Consider the following 18,185-nt stretch of genomic DNA (forward strand, 5'->3'; position numbering starts at 1 on the left):
GTTTACACAAGTACATAGGTTCAAGCTCTCCTTTTGTGAGTACTAGTGAATGATTTAGTACAATTGACATTAGGAAATATTGTGAGAGAATGATCTCTATTTATAGAAGAGAGTTTCTAGTTTCATTCTGACATTGACACGTGTCGTGTTGTGATTGGCTTCTGATGTTGACACATGTCGCGCTATGGTTGGCTTATGATGTTGACATGTGTCGTGCTGTAATTAGCCTCCTGGTTGGAGGGAAACTCTTCTAGGTCCTTAAGAGTATAACGTTGACCGGTGCTCAGTAGTTTCGGAATTGGTCAGGTATGGTACAAACACATTGTATAGTCAGAAGCTTAAATGTTGAATTGAAGCCACAACGGCATCAAACATGTTCCCAGTGCATGCTCTTGTTTTTTCTTCTAGAATTCACTATCTTGCTGGAATTTCATGTACCAAAATATAAAGTTACGTCAAATCTGAGTTGTAATCTTGATTTCACTTCCGGCGTTCACTTGTGAGATTTAAAATCCGAAAGCACTTATAGTTAATTGAATGTTTAACATTTGGTATGTGTTTTTGTGATGGTTAATTGAACCACAGCATGAAGAGTAGTAAAACAACTCTGCAATAGCAATCAAACCGCATTCATAATCACCAGAACACCCACCAACCACAATCCCCACAAAAATCCCTTAATCCTCTCCACCGTGTTCCTGAAAACGAGCACCAAGGCATTCCCAACCCTCCCCTTAAGCAGCTTATGCTCTTCTTCGAGGCAATGAACTCGTAGACGGGCTCGAGCACGGAAACCACATTGGCCACATGTCATTTTAATTCTATATGGTTTACAAGTTTTGGTTATTTTTCCAAATTTCTCAAAACTCTAGGATGGTGAACACGCGATTGGCACCTGATTAACGCCTTTTTATTAATTTTGGTAAATGGCGCATGAGTAACACTTGTTGAAAAGAAAATAACTTATTTGGCCTACGTTGTATACAATGATATAAATGATATTTACCAGGTGTGGCTTTAATGCTACTTATCATTAAATGTTAGAGTAAACTGTCGATTTGCCCCCTAAACTTTCACCTAACTTTCGATTTCCTCCCTGAACTTTTCGATTGGAAAATTAAGGACTCAAACTAATTTTTTTAGCCAATTTGCCCCCTACCGTTAGTTTTTCAAACATTCCATCCATATTTCTGTTAAGTGAGACCATGTGTACAACATGTGAGGGTAGTTAAGTCATTTCACTCTTAAAAATGATTAAAAAACTGAAAATAAATTTTTTTTAAAAAAATTCCCTCTATTTTTTCCCTCTAATTCCTATCTTCAATTTTATTTTTCACTCATTCCTATGCATGAGAAATGACATACAGTGTTATTGTCTTCAAAAGTATCTAAGTTAGTCTTTTTCTTGAAGCATGTACTACCATTTTTATTTTTTCTAACAAATTAATAATTTGACAAATGCTCATGGTGTTAAATGTGCAAGAATGTAGTTGAAATATCCATCATTTGATTCTAGGTTGAGTTGTGCACTTTCTTCTCTTTTATAGTAATTAATTTATTATTTGAAAACATTGTACTTTGAGGAGACAAGCAAAGCTTTGTGGAACTACGTGGGTATGATATGCTTTTTTTTTTTTTTTTTTGTGATTTGGTTAGATACTATTGCTAGAAAATTGGAGGAATAGTTAGGATTAGTGCAGTTAGCCGATCTTTGGAGTTTTGATTCTAGTGATTGGAGTAGTTTTTATCTTTGACTTCTTGTAGTTTTTACTAGATGGCAGACATGTTAACTGTTGGAAACTATTTTTATAACTCTTCTAACTCTTCTACTAATAAAGTTTTAATGTCTCTAAAATGAAGCACAACACGTAACATACTTATATTAATGCACTGCTTTGGAGACAATAACACCATGAGCATTTGTCAAATTATTAATTTGTTAAAGAAAATAAAAATGGTAGTACATGCTTCAAGAAAAAGACTAACTTAGATACTTTTGAAGACAATAACACCATATGTCATTTCTCATGCATAGGAATGAGTGAAAAATAAAATTAAGGATAGGAATTAGAGGGAAAAAATAGAGGGAAAATTTTTTTTTCTTAAATGTTTTTTCAGTTTTTTAATCATTTTTAAGAGTGAAATGACTTAACTACCCTCACATGTTATGCACATGATCTCACTTAACAGAAATAAGGATGGAATGTTTGAAAAACTAACGTTAGGGGGCAAATGGGCTAAAAAAATTAGTTTGAGTCCTTAATTTTCCAATCGAAAAGTTCAGGGGGGAAATCGAAAACTAGGTGAAAGTTTAGGGGGCAAATCGACAGTTTACTCTTAAATGTTACAAGTGTTTTAATTATTAATTATGATTTCCACAATTGTTTAGTTCTTCTATCTGCAATCTCAATCATTCATTTTTTGGATCATTCAATGCTATGTAGTATTGATAAAAACCCGATATTTATACTAACAAGTGGGGATTTGAACTAACCTACCCATGCAATAGTAACAAGTGGGGATTTGAACTAACCTACCCATGCAATAGTAATGTTATATTAAATTTGCCATCTATGAAAGTTGAACCTTAAAATAATGTTATAAAAATCCCTGCCTAGCGGCGCCTTGGCCCCATCTAAGCACTAGACGGTTAGTCACCGCCCCGATTAATGCATAGGCATTTGAAAATTAAGAAAGTGCCCATATACCAGCTTAGGCATCTGGCCAGACTAAACCCGCATAGGTTGCAACTCTCACTTAGACAAAAAATTAGATAACTTTCATTTTGCGTTTTAATTATTTAATAAAATGTAAAAGACTTGTTAAATACTTGGATGAACACTCATTATATGTTTGTTCCCCATGTTTTCAATGTCCTAATACTTTATAATTTAAATGTCATTTTATTTTGTAATTCAAAATAATTATTTGTGTTTATTAAGTATAAATAGGGATTTATTTATACAATATATAATAAATTTACTTATATCCACCTAGTCCGCACCTAGACGTTAGGCCCCAACCTGTTACCCGGTTAGTGCCTAGCGTCCTTTAAAACCTTGCCTAAAAACATCTCACTTACAAGTGAAAGAAAAATATTTTCTTTTTGTTAACGGTAATGAATAGGAACTTGAAGTTCTTTTTGATACGGTGGGGTAAGTTGAGATATCAACTGAAATATTTTGGATACGCTACGAATACATTGCATTCGATACTAATTTCTGCGACCGTGTGCTATTTAGTGTGGGACGAAATGCATTTGATGTACACAAAACTCGTGTAGTCAAAGATTATGTAAGATCCCGACGTACAAGATATCGCCAAATGACTCATCCATTCTATGGGTTTAGGATCCCAAATTTGATATGCAAGCCTCAATGAGTCACAACCCCTCATTCTACAACCTGCGGAACATGCAACAAAATCGACCACCTTCGTCTCAGTATCGTTTCATCCCTTCATCTCTCCTAAGAGCTCGGGATTTTCTAATATGCACTGCAGGATCCTTGGCCATTGGATGGATCATTGACTGCATCCAATGCTGCAAGAATACCATATACCGGAGCACAGTAGAAATTTTGCTAAGGATCTTTGAGCAACCAACTAATATGTAGAAATACACAGCTTCTTGCCTCATTCAATCAGACTTACGAAGGCAAATATTGAAAAGCATCAGGCGTCTTACGCAGGGTGAAGTTTTCATAATCTGTTCTTATTCGGGGGAGAAAAATAACATTCAAACCAATTGTTTCTTCATAACTACAAGCATGGTGCAGTTTAAACTTCAAATAATATACTTCTAACGAAAAATTAACCAAGTTTTATAGTGATAGCACCATCATAAAGAAATCAAAATAATACGACCTTCAAATAATCTAGAGAAACAACATACTTGACTCCCTTAATCTGCACGAGATTGCCCTGATCGGGATGAGAGGATGATCCCCACGATGAGACCATACAAGGCAAGAGCTTCAGCAAAGATGAGGATAAGAATCATACCAACAAAGAGCTTGGGCTGCTGTGCATTAGCTCTGAGATTAATCCAAAACGAACAATTGGTTAAATATCATTCCACGTGTTATGTCTTCGATAGAAGAGTGCAAGTAGTGCCCTATTTACCAATGTACAATCTCATGCGGAAGAAAGCATACGAAATTCAATCAAGTGCAAAAACTACTGAACCAAAAAGGAACGGAGCTTTTGATTCCACCGAATCCAAACAATGACCCACATTTTAAGAAAAAACAACCAGGAGATTCTTGATCAAGTGTTTCAAATCCCCGCTGGTGATGTTGCTATAGTTTTGAGTTTTTTGACACTAGGATTATAATTCAAACTATAGCAATCACATCGCATAAACCCTGGTTATCAAAGGATGAAGGGCCTGTAACTAGCCAATCTTACAATTAATCAGAAACACAAAAATAAAAGGCACAAATGACACTCATATGTAACCCAAACTGCTTTCACCTATTTCCTTGGAACTGAATGTGACAAGGTTGAATCCTATCAAAGCATATACCCGTTAACCAAATACCAAATAGGAAATGTAATTCTACATCAGTACAGAATATCTGCATTCCACATTAACCATACAACTAAAAACCAACTTTGTTAAACTACTGGCAATTTGGCATACAAACGATATATCATATATCCCTGTCCCCTTATAAAGTATTGTATCTCGGTTAATAGCTTATTGTTGAAAACACATAAGAACTTTGATTACAAATCCAAATGCTTCCCGAGTGGCGGGTATTCATCTAGCAGGTCTCATCGAGACGTTTAGCTTATTTCACCCAAACGCTGTCAACAACGGTTTCACTATTCAAAAGCTCTGTTGCCACTCCAAATTAATTCTCAAATGTCATTCATGTCCACTGTTCTAAAAATCCCCACCTAGGCGCTAGGCGGCTGGCCATCGGCCCGATTAATCCCTAGGCGTTTGAAAATCAAGAAAGGGCGCCTAGCCCACCTAGGTGTCCGTCTAGCATGTGTAGACCCGCCTATGTCACGACTCTCACTTATAGAAAATAGATAACTTTTAGGGGGGTGTATTCAATAGGGATTTTGAAGGATTTTAATTCTTTTAATGAATCCAAGGGTATTCAATAGGGATTTTGAAGGATTTTAATTCTTTTAATGAATCCCTAGGTGTCCGTCTAGCATGTGTAGACCCGCCTATGTCACGACTCTCACTTATAGAAAATATATAACTTTAAGATAGTTTATTAAGTGATTCTCTTAAATTCAATGTGTATTCAATTAGGATTTAAAGTGATTCTCTTAAATTCAATGTGTATTCAATTAGGATTTTAAGATAGTTTGTTAAAATCCTTAGAAATCCGGGTGTATTCAATTAGAATTTTAAAGAAATTTATAACATTTCAGGTGTATTCAATTAGAATTTGAATTTAAAGAATTTGGAAAAGTTGAGGAATTAGAGGGAATTTAAGAGATTTTGTAGTGTATTTTAAGCATCCACAAATCTCACATCTTCCCATGAGATTTCGAGAGAATTGAATCAAAATTTTACATAGAATCTCTACAAATCAATTAAACTCCATAAAAATCCATGGACTTATAAATCCATTAAAATCTCTCAAATTCCCAATTGAATACACCCCATTATTCTGCATTTATTTTTTCAATACAATGTAGAAACTTAGTTGAATACTCAAATAAACACTCATTATATGTTTATTCTCATGTTTTCAATATGTTTTAATACTTTATAATTTATATATCATTTTATTTTGTAATTTATGTATCCCAATACAATATTTTCTTTAAATATAAATAGGCGCTTCTTTACATGATATATAATAAATTTACTTAAATCCACCTAGCCGTTTAGGCTCTATGCGCCAGCCCGCTATCCAACTGTCACCTAGCACCTTTTAGAACCTTATATGAATGTAATGATTGTCAATAGGATACTAATGCACAGCTCTGTTACATCTACATATAAATTACAACATCTTCCTACACAATCATACAAATTATAAGTAATAAGACCAACAAAACAAATGGGTTTTGGTCAAATTCAGCTAAAACTACGAAATTATTATGAATTAAGAGGCAAGAGTTAGAGGGGTTACCGGACACCGGCGTCACCGACAATCCCAATCGCCATTCCGGCGGAGAGTCCGGCCAGACCGCAAGCAAGGCCAGATGACAAGTGAGCATACCCATCAAACAGATAATAAGATTTGGCCTTCGGGTTAATCCCGGTACTAATAATAACAGCTATAATAAGCCCATAGATCCCGAGCACTCCCGCCATAACCACCGGAACGATCGATTTCATCACGAGCTCCGGCCGCATCACTCCCATGGAGGCCACGCCCACACCGCTCTTGGCCGTCCCATAGGCGGCGCCCATGCCTGCGAAATCATGAAAATTAAGAATCGAAAGATCAGAATTTGAGAAAATTGAACGAAATTGAAAAACTTTGAGGGGAAAAAAAGAGATTGAAAAGCGAGGGGGATAGGAGTTTTACAGGAGAAGACGAGGGCTGCGGCGGCGCCGAGGAAGCCGAAGAAGGGAGCGGTTTCGTCGCCGCTGAAGGTAGAAGAAGCCATGTATCGCTGTGTGTGTGAGTGGGGGTGTATGGTTGCGGGGATTGGGTGGCGTGAGCGAATCTGGGGGTTTGGATGAAGACGAAGAAGCTCTGTTTTTAGTAGTTCAATAATGAATCGAATTCTGTCTTTGGGGATTTGAGAGAGAGAGAGAGTTGAATCGGGGAGGACGGTTGATTTTGATTTGAGCGGCTCGCGGCTCGCGGCTCGCGGTAAATTGTCGTTGCAAGTTTGCAACTAATCCAAAGAAGGATAAATGGGAGGTCTGGTTCAAGGGTCCGAGTTGGTGTGTCTGTTTTACTCTAGAGTGAAGTTCCTTTTAGGGGTGTACTCATTTGGAATTTTGATGGATTTTAATTCTTTTAATGAATTTAGGGGTATTCAATCAGAATTTTAAGTGATTCTCTGAAATTCAATGTGTATTCAATCAGAATTTTAAGATAGTTTATTAAAATCCTTAAAAATCCGGGTGTATTCAATTAGAATTTTAAAGAAGTTTATAACATTCAGATGTATTCAATTAAAATTTAAATTTAAGGAATTTAGAAGAGTTGAGGAATTAGAGAAAATTTGAGAGATTTTGTAGTGTATTTTAAGCATTCATAAATCTCACCTCTCCCCAAGAGATTTCTAGAGAATTAAATCAAACTTTTACATGAAATCTCTACAAATCAGTTAAACTCCATAAAAATTCTTAGATTTATAAATCCATTAAAATATCTCAAATTCCCAATTGAATAGTCTATCTATGCTCAGAAGTGATGGATAACTGCGACTTGCCATCAGTTATTCCCTTTAAAATAAAAAAGAAGAATAAAAAAGAAGAATAATAATAATAGTAGGGAGATCTAATTTTTAAATCAAATTTGCAAATCAAATTATGTGTCACTAATAAGAGATCAGCATATTGATGGACACTTAATTAATAAATCTACAATCACATCGTTTGGTTTGCAATTTGGTTTAAAACATTTGGTCTCCCTAACATTATCCTTCAAAAAAAGTTGAATTACATTAATATTTTGAAATTTTTAATAAATTTATTAGCGAACGCCACACAACCTATGCGTGAGAAATATATTTTTTTTAAATATTGTTTTTTGTTGCAGTCATATTTAGAATATGAATGTGATTGTGTAAATCCTAGTAGATATTGGAATGTATCTTATAATCCTATTAGGAATAGATTACCTATTAAATATTGTAATCCTAAAGGAAAAGGTTTTTACCTATCCTACTACTGTAAATAAATGCACAATGGGGTGAATCAAACACACCTCACAATTAAATCATTCTCTCTTCTCTCTAAGTGTAGTCGGCCCCCCTCTCTCTCGAAACCCTAGATCGTTCAATCAATAGGCCTACAACACGTTATCAACACGTTCTTGCCAGAAACTGAGAAATTGACGCATCGTAGAAGGAAGGTATCATCCACCAAATTCAAAGGCTTATTTGTTTTCTGCTAATCAGGTACGCTTAAAATAAATTAGAAGCAAATTTAGGGTCTCCTAAACCCTAGGGGATTTCAACAAAAAAAAAAACGGAATTGGACATAGTGCGGCACTCTCACCACACCATCACTGTGGAAGCAGCAACCAGGCCTCGACCTGGAATTAACCTCAACAGGGCTTAAAGCCCTAAGCCCAATCACTGCCTTGACCTGCGGCCATACAATCCAGCCCAGTTGGCTGGGATTTTTTCCCACGACCCACACTAGCCAGCCCACAAGGCTGGGCTTAGCTTTCGTCCCAAACCCACAGGCCAGCTTTCGTTGGACCTGACCCATGACCCCATGGGCCTAGACTTAAAACCCAGCTGCGGCTGGGGTTTCTCTCGCCCCCTTGTGGCCTGCAGACCACTCTCGAGGCCCTTTTGGGCCTTACCTTTTACTCAAGGCATCCAACCCAAGCTAAATTATTTTTGGGGCTATGTTTTCGTTCCTTTAATATTATTTAGCTTCTACAATCGACCCCGTATGGACCGATTTATTGAATTAATTAAAAGTGACTTGCAGTCCATTAATCTGATAATGAATCCAAAATTATTGATCTGAATATCACTTTTGGACATTAACAATTCAATAATTTATTTTTATACTTTGAACTGTAACATACTTTCGTAGTAATGAAGCTCTCGCACTTGAGTTCCCAAATAACCTCAAATCCATTATATTCAAATTAGTATATTGCATTCTGTGTTTCTTGTAAGAACCTCTCATTATGAACTAATTGTTCATAAAACTAAATTGAACCTGTAGTTTCAAATTTAGTGCCTTTGAAACCTGAAGTTTTCATTCAAAACATACCACATGAAACATGTAGTTTTCATGCATAAATTAAACCAATACATGTTTATAGAACTAGTATGTTCTACGATATATGTCTATGGCTTACTCGATTTCTCCGCTCTAGAAGTCTATGGAAGAAACTATCTGAAATGGGTTCAAGACGTGAATCTCCATCTGACTGCAAAGGGTATTAAAGTCACCATCGAGACTCCTATCACTGACAAACTCGTTGACGAATCTCAGAAGGCTACTGCAATGATTTTCATTCGAATACACCACCACATTTGCACGACCAGGGTGACACTTAATCGTGCCATCATAATCGCGCCATCATAATCGCTAAGCAATTCTATCCACCTTCACTGGCGAAGATTAAGATCTCTCTGGGTGAAAAGATATTGAAGACTTTTATAATTTGTGAAAATCTTACATTTTTCTCCATAAAGATAATGTCTCCAAATCTTCAAGGCAAAAACAATGGCTACTAATTCAAGATCATGAGTAAGGTAATTCATCTCATGAGGCTTCAACTGTTGTGAATCATAAGCAATTACCCTACCATGCTACATCAACACACAACCCAGACCATGCAACGAAGCATCACTGTAAATCTCAATATTACCACTATCATCTGGAAGCACCAAAACAGGTGCATGAGTGAGACAATACTTTAGTTGCTGGAAACTCTGCTCACAATTGTTGTCCCACTCAAATTTAACATCCTTTCTAGTCAACCTTGTCAGTGGTAAGGCTATGACTGAAAAGTCTTTGACAAACCGTCGATAATAACCTGCTAGGCCAAGGAAACTCCGTACCTCGGTGATGGTTCGTAGCTCCTCCCAATTTTCAATGGTTGCTGCCTTTTGAGGGTCCACCTGAATACCTTGGGCTAAAATAACATGCTCCAAAAATGCTACTTGATCTAGCCAAAACTGGCACTTGCTAAATTTAGCATATAATTGGTGTTCCCTCAATTTCTTCAACACCAAAGTGAGATGTCGAACATGCTTTGTTTTAGACTTAGAGTACACCAAAATATCGTCAATAAAGACAATGACGAACTTGTCAAAGCAGTTTTAGGAACATCTTCACTTTTGATCTTTAGTTGATAATAAATAGACCTCAAATCAATCTTAGAAAACACGTAGCCGCCTCGAAGCTGATCAAATCTGTCATCTATACGCGGCAATGGATAACGGTTTTTAATTGTTACCCAATTTAACTGTCGATAGTCAATACATAGGCTCAAGGTCCCGTCTTTCTTTCATACAAATAAAACTAGAGCTCCCCAGGGTGAAGTAGATCTGATTCGGTTAGTTTCACTTTGCATAATTTCAACAATGAACGGATTCTACAAACTTTAGAGTTGTATTTATTCACAGACTTAAAGTCCTGGAAGCGAAGATGTTGCCAGTTGTGTCTTACTTCAGGCAAGTATATGTCTTTCTAATGATCAAAACGGTCAGCCAGAGTAAGCCAGATGGTGCGTGGGTCCTCATCTGCGAGTGCATCACTTAGTAGGAAATCTCATGGACGAATTAATGCTTTATACGCTTGTCGTATCCCTCTTCTCACAGATTTAAGATCCACTGGAGTAAAGTTAGGGGTGGAAGATCGATGGGAAGGTTTACTTGCTAGTTTCCAGGTCAAACCAATTTTAATTGATCGTGTGCTTGAGGCTCAAATGAATGATGAGGAAACTCGGGAGTTAATTCAGGCAAGATCACATGGGAAAAAGAAAGATCTCAGGATTCGAGAAACTGATGGTATGCTTATGCAGGAGAAACGAATGTATGTGCCGAATAATGCAGAATTAAAGAAAGAAATTCTTGATAAAGCACATGTATCGGCATATGTGATGCATCCTAGGAGTACTAAGATGTATCATACCATTCAACCATTTTATTATTGGCCTGGTATGAAAAGAGAAATTGTTAAATATGTGAGTAGATGTGCAATTTGTCAACATGTCAAAGCCAAAAGGAAGAAGCCTTTTGGACTAATGCAGCCACTTCCCATTCCACAATGGATATGGGAAGATATTACCATGGATTTCGTGTACAAGCTTCCCCGTATGTGAAATGGTTATGATGGTATTTGGGTGATAGTGGATCGACTTACTAAATCAGCACACTTCATTCCAATATAGGAAAAATATTCTTTAAGTCGATTAGCTGAGTTATGTATATCGAGGATTGTTAAAGACTACGGGGTTCCAGTTAGTATCATTTCTGATTGGGATTCTAGGTTCACTTTTAAGTTCTGGGTGGCATTTCAGAAGGCTCTTGGTTTGATACTACTTTATAGTATGGCATATCATCCACATACAAACGGACAATCTGAGATGACTGTTCAGACGTTGGTGGATATGCTAAGAGCTTCTGTATTGCAGTTTGGCGACGCTTGGCATAAGCGTTTGGATTTGAATCACTCTAGCATTGGTATGTCACATTTTAAGGCACTCTATGGTAAGTCTTGTCGTACTCTTTTATGCTGGTCAGAGGTTGGTGAAAGAGTATCGGTGGGCCCTGAGATTGTAGACGCGACTACACAGAATATTCAGGTAATTAAATCTAACCTGAAAGCGGCCCAGGATCGACAAAAGAGTCTAGCGGACAAACATGCCACTGACAGAGTGTACAAAGTTGGTGATTGGGTATTTTTGAAGCTATCACCATGGAAAGGTGTAGTACGGTTCATGAAAAAGGGTAAGTTAAGTCCTAGATACATCGGATCGTACCAAATCACTGAACGAGTCAGTGAAGTTGCTTACAAGCTTGATTTACCTCCTGAATTATCTAAGGTGCACGATGTTTTTCATGTTTCTATGCTTCACCATTATGTCTCAGATCCATCGCATGTGATACCTCCTCAACCTTTGGAAATTAATCTAGATTTGAATTATGACGAGGAGCCGGTCACGATTTTGGATTGGAAGGATAAGGTTCTAAGGAACAAAACTGTGTGCTTAGTGAAAATTTTATGGAGGAACCATTCAGTGGAGGAAGCCACCTGGGAGACGGACGATCGTATGAGAGATGTGTATCCACGCTTATTTTATGGATATTAGTGATTGTTATGTTGTGTAAAATTTCGAGGATGAAATTTTCGTAAGGGAGGTAAGTTGTGACGACTCATCCCGAATTATATATTTATATATATATATATATATATATATTTGATCCTCGAAAGCGTGGAAATGACGATTTTGCTCTGGAGCGATGTGTTACAAATGTATAAACGGACTAAGAAAATGGAAAAGGGCCAAGAAAATGGACCAATTACCTTATTTCCTATCTCTTGGGATCCAATTAAAACTGTAGGGTTGTTTAGGACCAAATTGGTGGCCCTAAGTTGTAGCCCAATAGAAATTATGGAAATTTAAAATTGCCTGATCCAGACAAGGTCACACACACATACACTACACGTGCACACCTTCCTACACCCTCTCTCTCGAACTTTTTACTCCGTTCGTACAACCGAGAGTTTTCATCTTCAAACTAAGCCTAAAAGCTACAGATCGAGCTTGATGTTTCCAGATTCTTACTCATCTCGAACACTAGAGTTTGGTGATACCTTGGTTTGGGTGTTTTGACTTCGAAAACCCGAGAATCCATAAACCCTGATGAGGAGCTAAACTGCCTCGAAGTGATCGTGGGATTTATCTAAGGATTTAAGACTCGTGGTAATCCTTACTCGACTCCTCTAGCATTATGGGACGATTTTGAAGGGGTTTGGACGTTGGGACACTCAAGTTTATCGAGTTGCAGTTTTAAAAGGACTATCGAGGGATTTTCAGACTAGTTTCTGTGAGTTTTAGGACTTCAAAGTGGTAAGAATGTGTTCTACTCGTTTAGAGCTTCATTTTGGTATAAATTTCATGAAATTTGGTTGAACAATGGTGAAGATATTGAGGTTTAAAGTTTTTCCAAAAACCAGTGTTACAAATGGCGGCCGGCGCCGGAATCCGGTGAACCATCAGAGAATAAAGGGAATATTCCGTCAATTTTGACGGAATATGCTAACGGCGTCAGGTAAATATAACGGTATATGTTATTATTTAACGAAATATTCCCTAACGCCGTTAAGGATTCCGTTAAACGTGCTTGTGTGTATGGCGGTGCCTTGGCCGGCGCGTGGGACATCGGAAATTTTTTCTAAAAATATGAGGATGTTCGTGGGGTTGAGTAGGCCACGATGGTATATTTAAACACCCCAATTGAGCAACTTATGAGAAGTTATTGCATGGTTTTGATTATGTGCTTAAAAATAACATTAAAATAGTTGTTTCACATATAGGTGAGACGTTTCTAGAGGACGAGCGCAGTTAAGCGAGACTCAGGGGTTACGACCCTGCCACATATCAGTGAGTGGGCTTTTGATTTTCTATATACATATAAATATGCTTTACATTTTCCCAAAAATTGATTTAAATGGTTTTACGTTTAAATGCCATGTCAATTGCATTACATTTTCGATTATGCATTAGTATAGTTAGGTTTATTGATGCTTGACGTTGCGGACGCTCAGGTAAGCTTTAGGTGAGTATATATTGATGGTAGTGATTGTAGTGTGTATGATTATGTTGAGATGCATTTAGAGCTCATTATCCTACACCCTGGTGTTAGTGCTCCGCCCGAGGCTAAGGCCTAGCCTTCACATGATCGTTCACCTCCTGCACCACACGCTCACCTTGGATCCAAGGCAGGTGCCAGCCTGTCGTACATACCACATTAGGTGGTTCTAACTCGTAGGCGACTTGCGATACTTCGCATAGCCTTCACATGATCATAGCACTTGAACGTACTCATTTACACCCAGTCTGTCGTACAGACCACATTAGGTGGTTCCGACTCGTGTGCATGAACTAATAGGTGATCTATAGGCTCAGCCATACATGCCACGTTAGGTGACTCCAACTGGCATATCATTTTATATTGATTTATTTCACCTGGTTTACTTATTTCAGTGCTAAGATATTTGACATGGCATATACTTGATTTTCACTATTCTCGAGCATGATTTTATATACATAAGTACTATTACTTCTGGGAAATTATACGGATTTTATGGTGAGGGGTTAGTACTTTTAAAAAGAGAAATGGTTTTGAAAAGCTTTGTTTTTGCCCTACTCACACTTTTTGTTTTGTGCCCCTCCAAGTTCTAGGTAGACGTGCTTGTTGGTGACTTACGAGGAGTTGATGGCGATTCTGAAAGACTGTAATTAATGTAGGATTATCTCTCTGGTGCTGTATATTTAGTATTTGACCTGTTGGACTGCACTTAGGTTACCTATGCTCTGATTGTGTGTAATTACACATAAATTTCGTCACTCGCGCTTATATTTTTCTAGTGTAAATTAGTTAGCTTGGTTTTTTTTTTATTTACTCGCATTTTTATATCACTATCACTTCCGCACTACGCACATGGCTACGTCACTCTCACGTGACGGCTAGCACGCCTCAATTTAGGTCAAGGTGTGCCACCTCTGCTGCTATTACATGTCATGCCACATAGGAAATGACATTTCATTTGGAAAACACTAGTGATGTATTTTTTAACTGTTATTGCTGATGTGGACTTTGGGTGACATGATTGTGAGGTTCAAAAAAAAAAAATAGTAAAAATTTGTTTGTGCAAAATTACTTTAATGCCTATATTTTTTTATTTTTCTAATACTTTTTTCAGTTATGTATTAAAGGTTATATTTGTAATTTCATTGGGTTTTGGTTAACAAATGGAGTTGTTTGGATAAATTTTTATTTAATTAAAAAACAATTGATGAATTTTGATGGAGTTTAATTAGTTGTAGATATTTCAAAATTTTGAGTAAATTTCTTCAAATTCTCAAAGTAAATTTAACTAATTGTAGATATTTTATATAAAATTTTAGGGTAAATTACAAAAAACTACCTCAACTATTAGTGTCACGACACTTTTATACCTCATCTTTTAAAATTGACAATGTCATACCTCATCTTACGAATTTGTGCCAATGTTATACCTTCCGTTAGCTTGGCGTGAATTTCTCAGTTAAATGCTGACGTGGCTTGATTCATGACCCATTTTCTATTAAAAAATTATTAAAAACTAAAAAAAAATCATTTAATATTTTTAAATATTAAAATAATAAAGAAAAGTTATTTAAAAAATAAAAATAAAAATAACCAACACTCCGTTCGTCCCTTCCCCCCTCTTTCTCTTATCCCCATCTTCATCTTCTTCCCCCTTCCTGCAACTGCAACCCAGAAAAAAAAAAGAAAATAAAAAACCAATTTGTCTTCCCCGCTCCCACCCCTCCCCACCCCATCTTCTCCCCGCACCCACTCTCTGCACCCACCCTACCTTCTGCACCCAACCTTGCACCCAACCTTGCACCCACTACCTGCAACCCAAAAAAAAAAAAAAAAAACCCAGATCCCGTTAAGGTGGAATCGGGAAACCTTCGTCAGGTCGATTCTGAAGGTTAAGAACCTGAGCGCGTAGAAAATGGGGGGAATGGGTGTGGAGGGAAGAGGGGGCGGACTAACTGGGCTGGGTTTCCTTTTTTTTTTCTTCTTTCTCTTCTTATTCTTCTTCTTCTTCTTCTTCAGGTTGGGTTGGGGGGGGGTAGGGGACGGACGAACTGGGTTTCCCTTTCTTTTTTCTTTTTGCTTCTTCTTCTTCCTCCTTCTTCTTCTTTCTGGGTTTGTTGGGGGGGGCGGGGGCGAACTGGGTTGAGTTGGGGTTTTTTTTTTCCTTCTTCTTCCTCTTCTTATTCATTTTGGGTTTATTGGGGGGGGGGACGAACTAGGTTGGGTTGGGGTTTTTTTTTTTCTTCCTCCTTCTTCTTCTTTCTGGGTTGCAGGAAGATGGGGAAGAGAGAGGGGGGAGGGACGAACTGACCTGAGTTTTTTTTAATTTTTTAATTTACTTTTTTTATTATTTTAATATTTAAAAATATTAAATAATTTTTTTTTAGTTTTTAATAATTTTTTAATAGAAAGTGGGCTCCGAATCAAGCTACGTCAGCATTTAACTGAAAAATTCACGGCCAAGTAACGGAAGGTATAACATTGGCACAAATTCGTAACATGAGGTATGACATTGTCAATTTTAAAAGATGAGGTATGAAAGTGTCATGACACCAATAGTTGAGGTAGTTTTTTGTCATTTACCCAAAATTTTAATTACTTGTAGATACATTATTCTCTAATCTCTTTTAATTCTTTAATTTTATTAAATCTTTTAAAACCAATTCCCAATTGAATGTACCTGAATTCTAACTGAATACATTTGGACTTGGCATTTGGACATTTTTTTTTTTGTGTGGAAAAAAATTTATAGAAGAAGTTTATCTAAGACATCCACCAGAACTCTCAAAAGAAATCTACACAATTCTCAAAAGTCCATTTGAATTCTACAAATCGTATCAAATCTACCACCTAAAAAATCTTTTAAAACCTAAATCCTAATTTGACTACACATTCTCTAAACTTTTAGCGAATCACTTAAAACCCCGATTTAACACCCCTTAGTTTGTAAAATACAAAAAAAAAAAAAAAAAAAAAAAAACTCCCTCAAAATTCCAATTGAATACACTTAGGGCTAGTTTGGGATTGATGTGTTTTTTTAATAAATTGCTTATGCTATGCATTAAGAGTAATCAGATGCAAAAAAATAATGATCAACTGCAAAATAAAGCAGTTGAGCGTTTGATAAACTGTATTTTTAAAAGTGTTATGAGTATGAAAAACAATGTAAAAGTAGTGTCTAGAAGGATAAATAATGTCATTGTTTAAAACTAATGAGCTTATTATAGGAATTGAAATTATTCTAAAGGCTCAACTTCACTTTTTATTAAAGCAGCTTTTAAAAGCAAACTAAAAACTGCTTTTAAAAGTTGTTGTTTGGAGGCCATTATTTTTAAAATAAGCAGTATATTTTATTTCTACCAAACACATTTTTACTGCTTAACTTTAAAGTGAAGCAATTTTTGGCAAAAAAAAGCAATACCAAACTGGACCTTAGTCTCACAAAAACATGTTCCAAATAATTTGTGGCATTTTCTGAAGAGATGGACATTTGATTAGTACTGACTACTAAATCTAAGAAAATAAGTCAATTAGTATGTATGTCTTCGGTTTGACTGACTGTTTGGTTCTTTCTTTAATTGATGACATGGTGAGCATGAGACTCGTATATAGATTGATGTGTAGGAAATATTGGCACAATATTAACAAAAAAATCAATTTAATGCAGGATTAGATGTTCAAACAAACAAAAGATAGAAACTGATACAAGTTCAAAACCTCAAGGTGCAATGTGAAAAAGTTGAAACTTCATAGCCCATTTGAAAACCATCTTAATCCAAGGTGTAAAACGTAATTAGACCCTTTTTATCAGAACCAATCCTTAGTTAAAATACAAGTGAATTCTACAAAAGTACTTAAAGTGCTTCCTGCAAGAAGCACATAATTGATGCTTCTTCCAAAATGCACGTCAAGTGTTTTTGGAACTCAAAAAAACTTTTACTAATAGCACTTTCAATCACTTTAAAAGTATTTCCAAAGGAGTCCAAATGTTCATTTTCGATTGAAGTGTTTGTTTATAGTTTTTACTAAATTTTTGCACTCTACTTTCACTCATGCACTCCTTTATCTTTGTCTAGCCTTATGATTGAGTAAATTTCCTTCCCAACACAAATAAAAGGACAAAAATAAAAGTTTAAGTGCTAAATGAAAAGGTGAAAGTGTGTAATCTCTTTCCCAACTTATAAACCAATATCTACATATTAGTAGTTTTTATATGTGCGTGAATGATTGTGAGTTGCTAATGAATGTGAATCTTTCTCTTGATGCACTATGAGACTGACTCACATTCATTTATAGCTCAAAGTCACAAATCCTTGTGTGAGAGACAGAACATTGCATTCTTCAGGCTGGAACCCACTTCTCAGCCCTTGTAGAAGTTCATCGAGCCATGCTTTGCAAGTAAGGCCATCTGCAATGGAGGGTTATAGGTCCAAAAGCCAAAATATTGCATGATTTGCCCAAAAAATCATCTCCAACCGATAGCTAGACTATACTTCTATGGAGCCCACCTGGCCATTATTTGGCCAAAGGGGCATCAAGTTGGCCAAATGTAGCCCTCCTCTTAGCCCTTTTTTTGGCACTCAACTCCTCAATTGCGATAATTGATTCAAATTTAATGGCTAGATTTGAAAACATTCAATGGTAGTTCAATTATATTAACCAATAAATTTAAAGTATAAAATTTAAAACTAACAAATTATTGAGGGATTATGTTTAGCCCCTTCGATTGGAGATGATAT

General features: G+C 36.5%; 1 protein-coding gene across 1 annotated transcript; it reads right to left on the reverse strand.

Annotated features, from left to right (window-relative positions):
- Nucleotides 1–3,696: 3,696 nt before the first annotated feature.
- On the reverse strand, nucleotides 3,697–6,918 carry LOC103441575 (V-type proton ATPase 16 kDa proteolipid subunit). The gene is made up of 3 exons (XM_008380256.4): nucleotides 6,507–6,918; nucleotides 6,105–6,390; nucleotides 3,697–4,034 (listed from the first exon to the last, which is right to left on the reverse strand). The coding sequence occupies exons 1-3, from the start codon at nucleotides 6,586–6,588 to the stop codon at nucleotides 3,902–3,904; spliced, it is 501 nt and encodes a 166-aa protein (XP_008378478.1). The 5' UTR covers nucleotides 6,589–6,918; the 3' UTR covers nucleotides 3,697–3,901.
- Between the last annotated feature and the right edge of the window lie 11,267 nt (nucleotides 6,919–18,185).

The sequence above is a fragment of the Malus domestica genome, chromosome 08 (genome assembly GCF_042453785.1).
Source record: "Malus domestica chromosome 08, GDT2T_hap1".
Taxonomy (NCBI): domain Eukaryota; kingdom Viridiplantae; phylum Streptophyta; class Magnoliopsida; order Rosales; family Rosaceae; genus Malus; species Malus domestica.

Excerpts from the sequence above, each read along its gene's own strand:
- LOC103441575 (XM_008380256.4), bottom strand. The coding sequence starts at position 6,588 with ATGGCTTCTTCTACCTTCAGCGGCGACGAAACCGCTCCCTTCTTCGGC. Across the intron at positions 6,391-6,506 it reads CGCAGCCCTCGTCTTCTCCT|GCATGGGCGCCGCCTATGGG; the intron begins GTAAAACTCCTA and ends ATGATTTCGCAG. Across the intron at positions 4,035-6,104 it reads GTCGGTGACGCCGGTGTCCG|AGCTAATGCACAGCAGCCCA; the intron begins GTAACCCCTCTA and ends GATTAATCTCAG.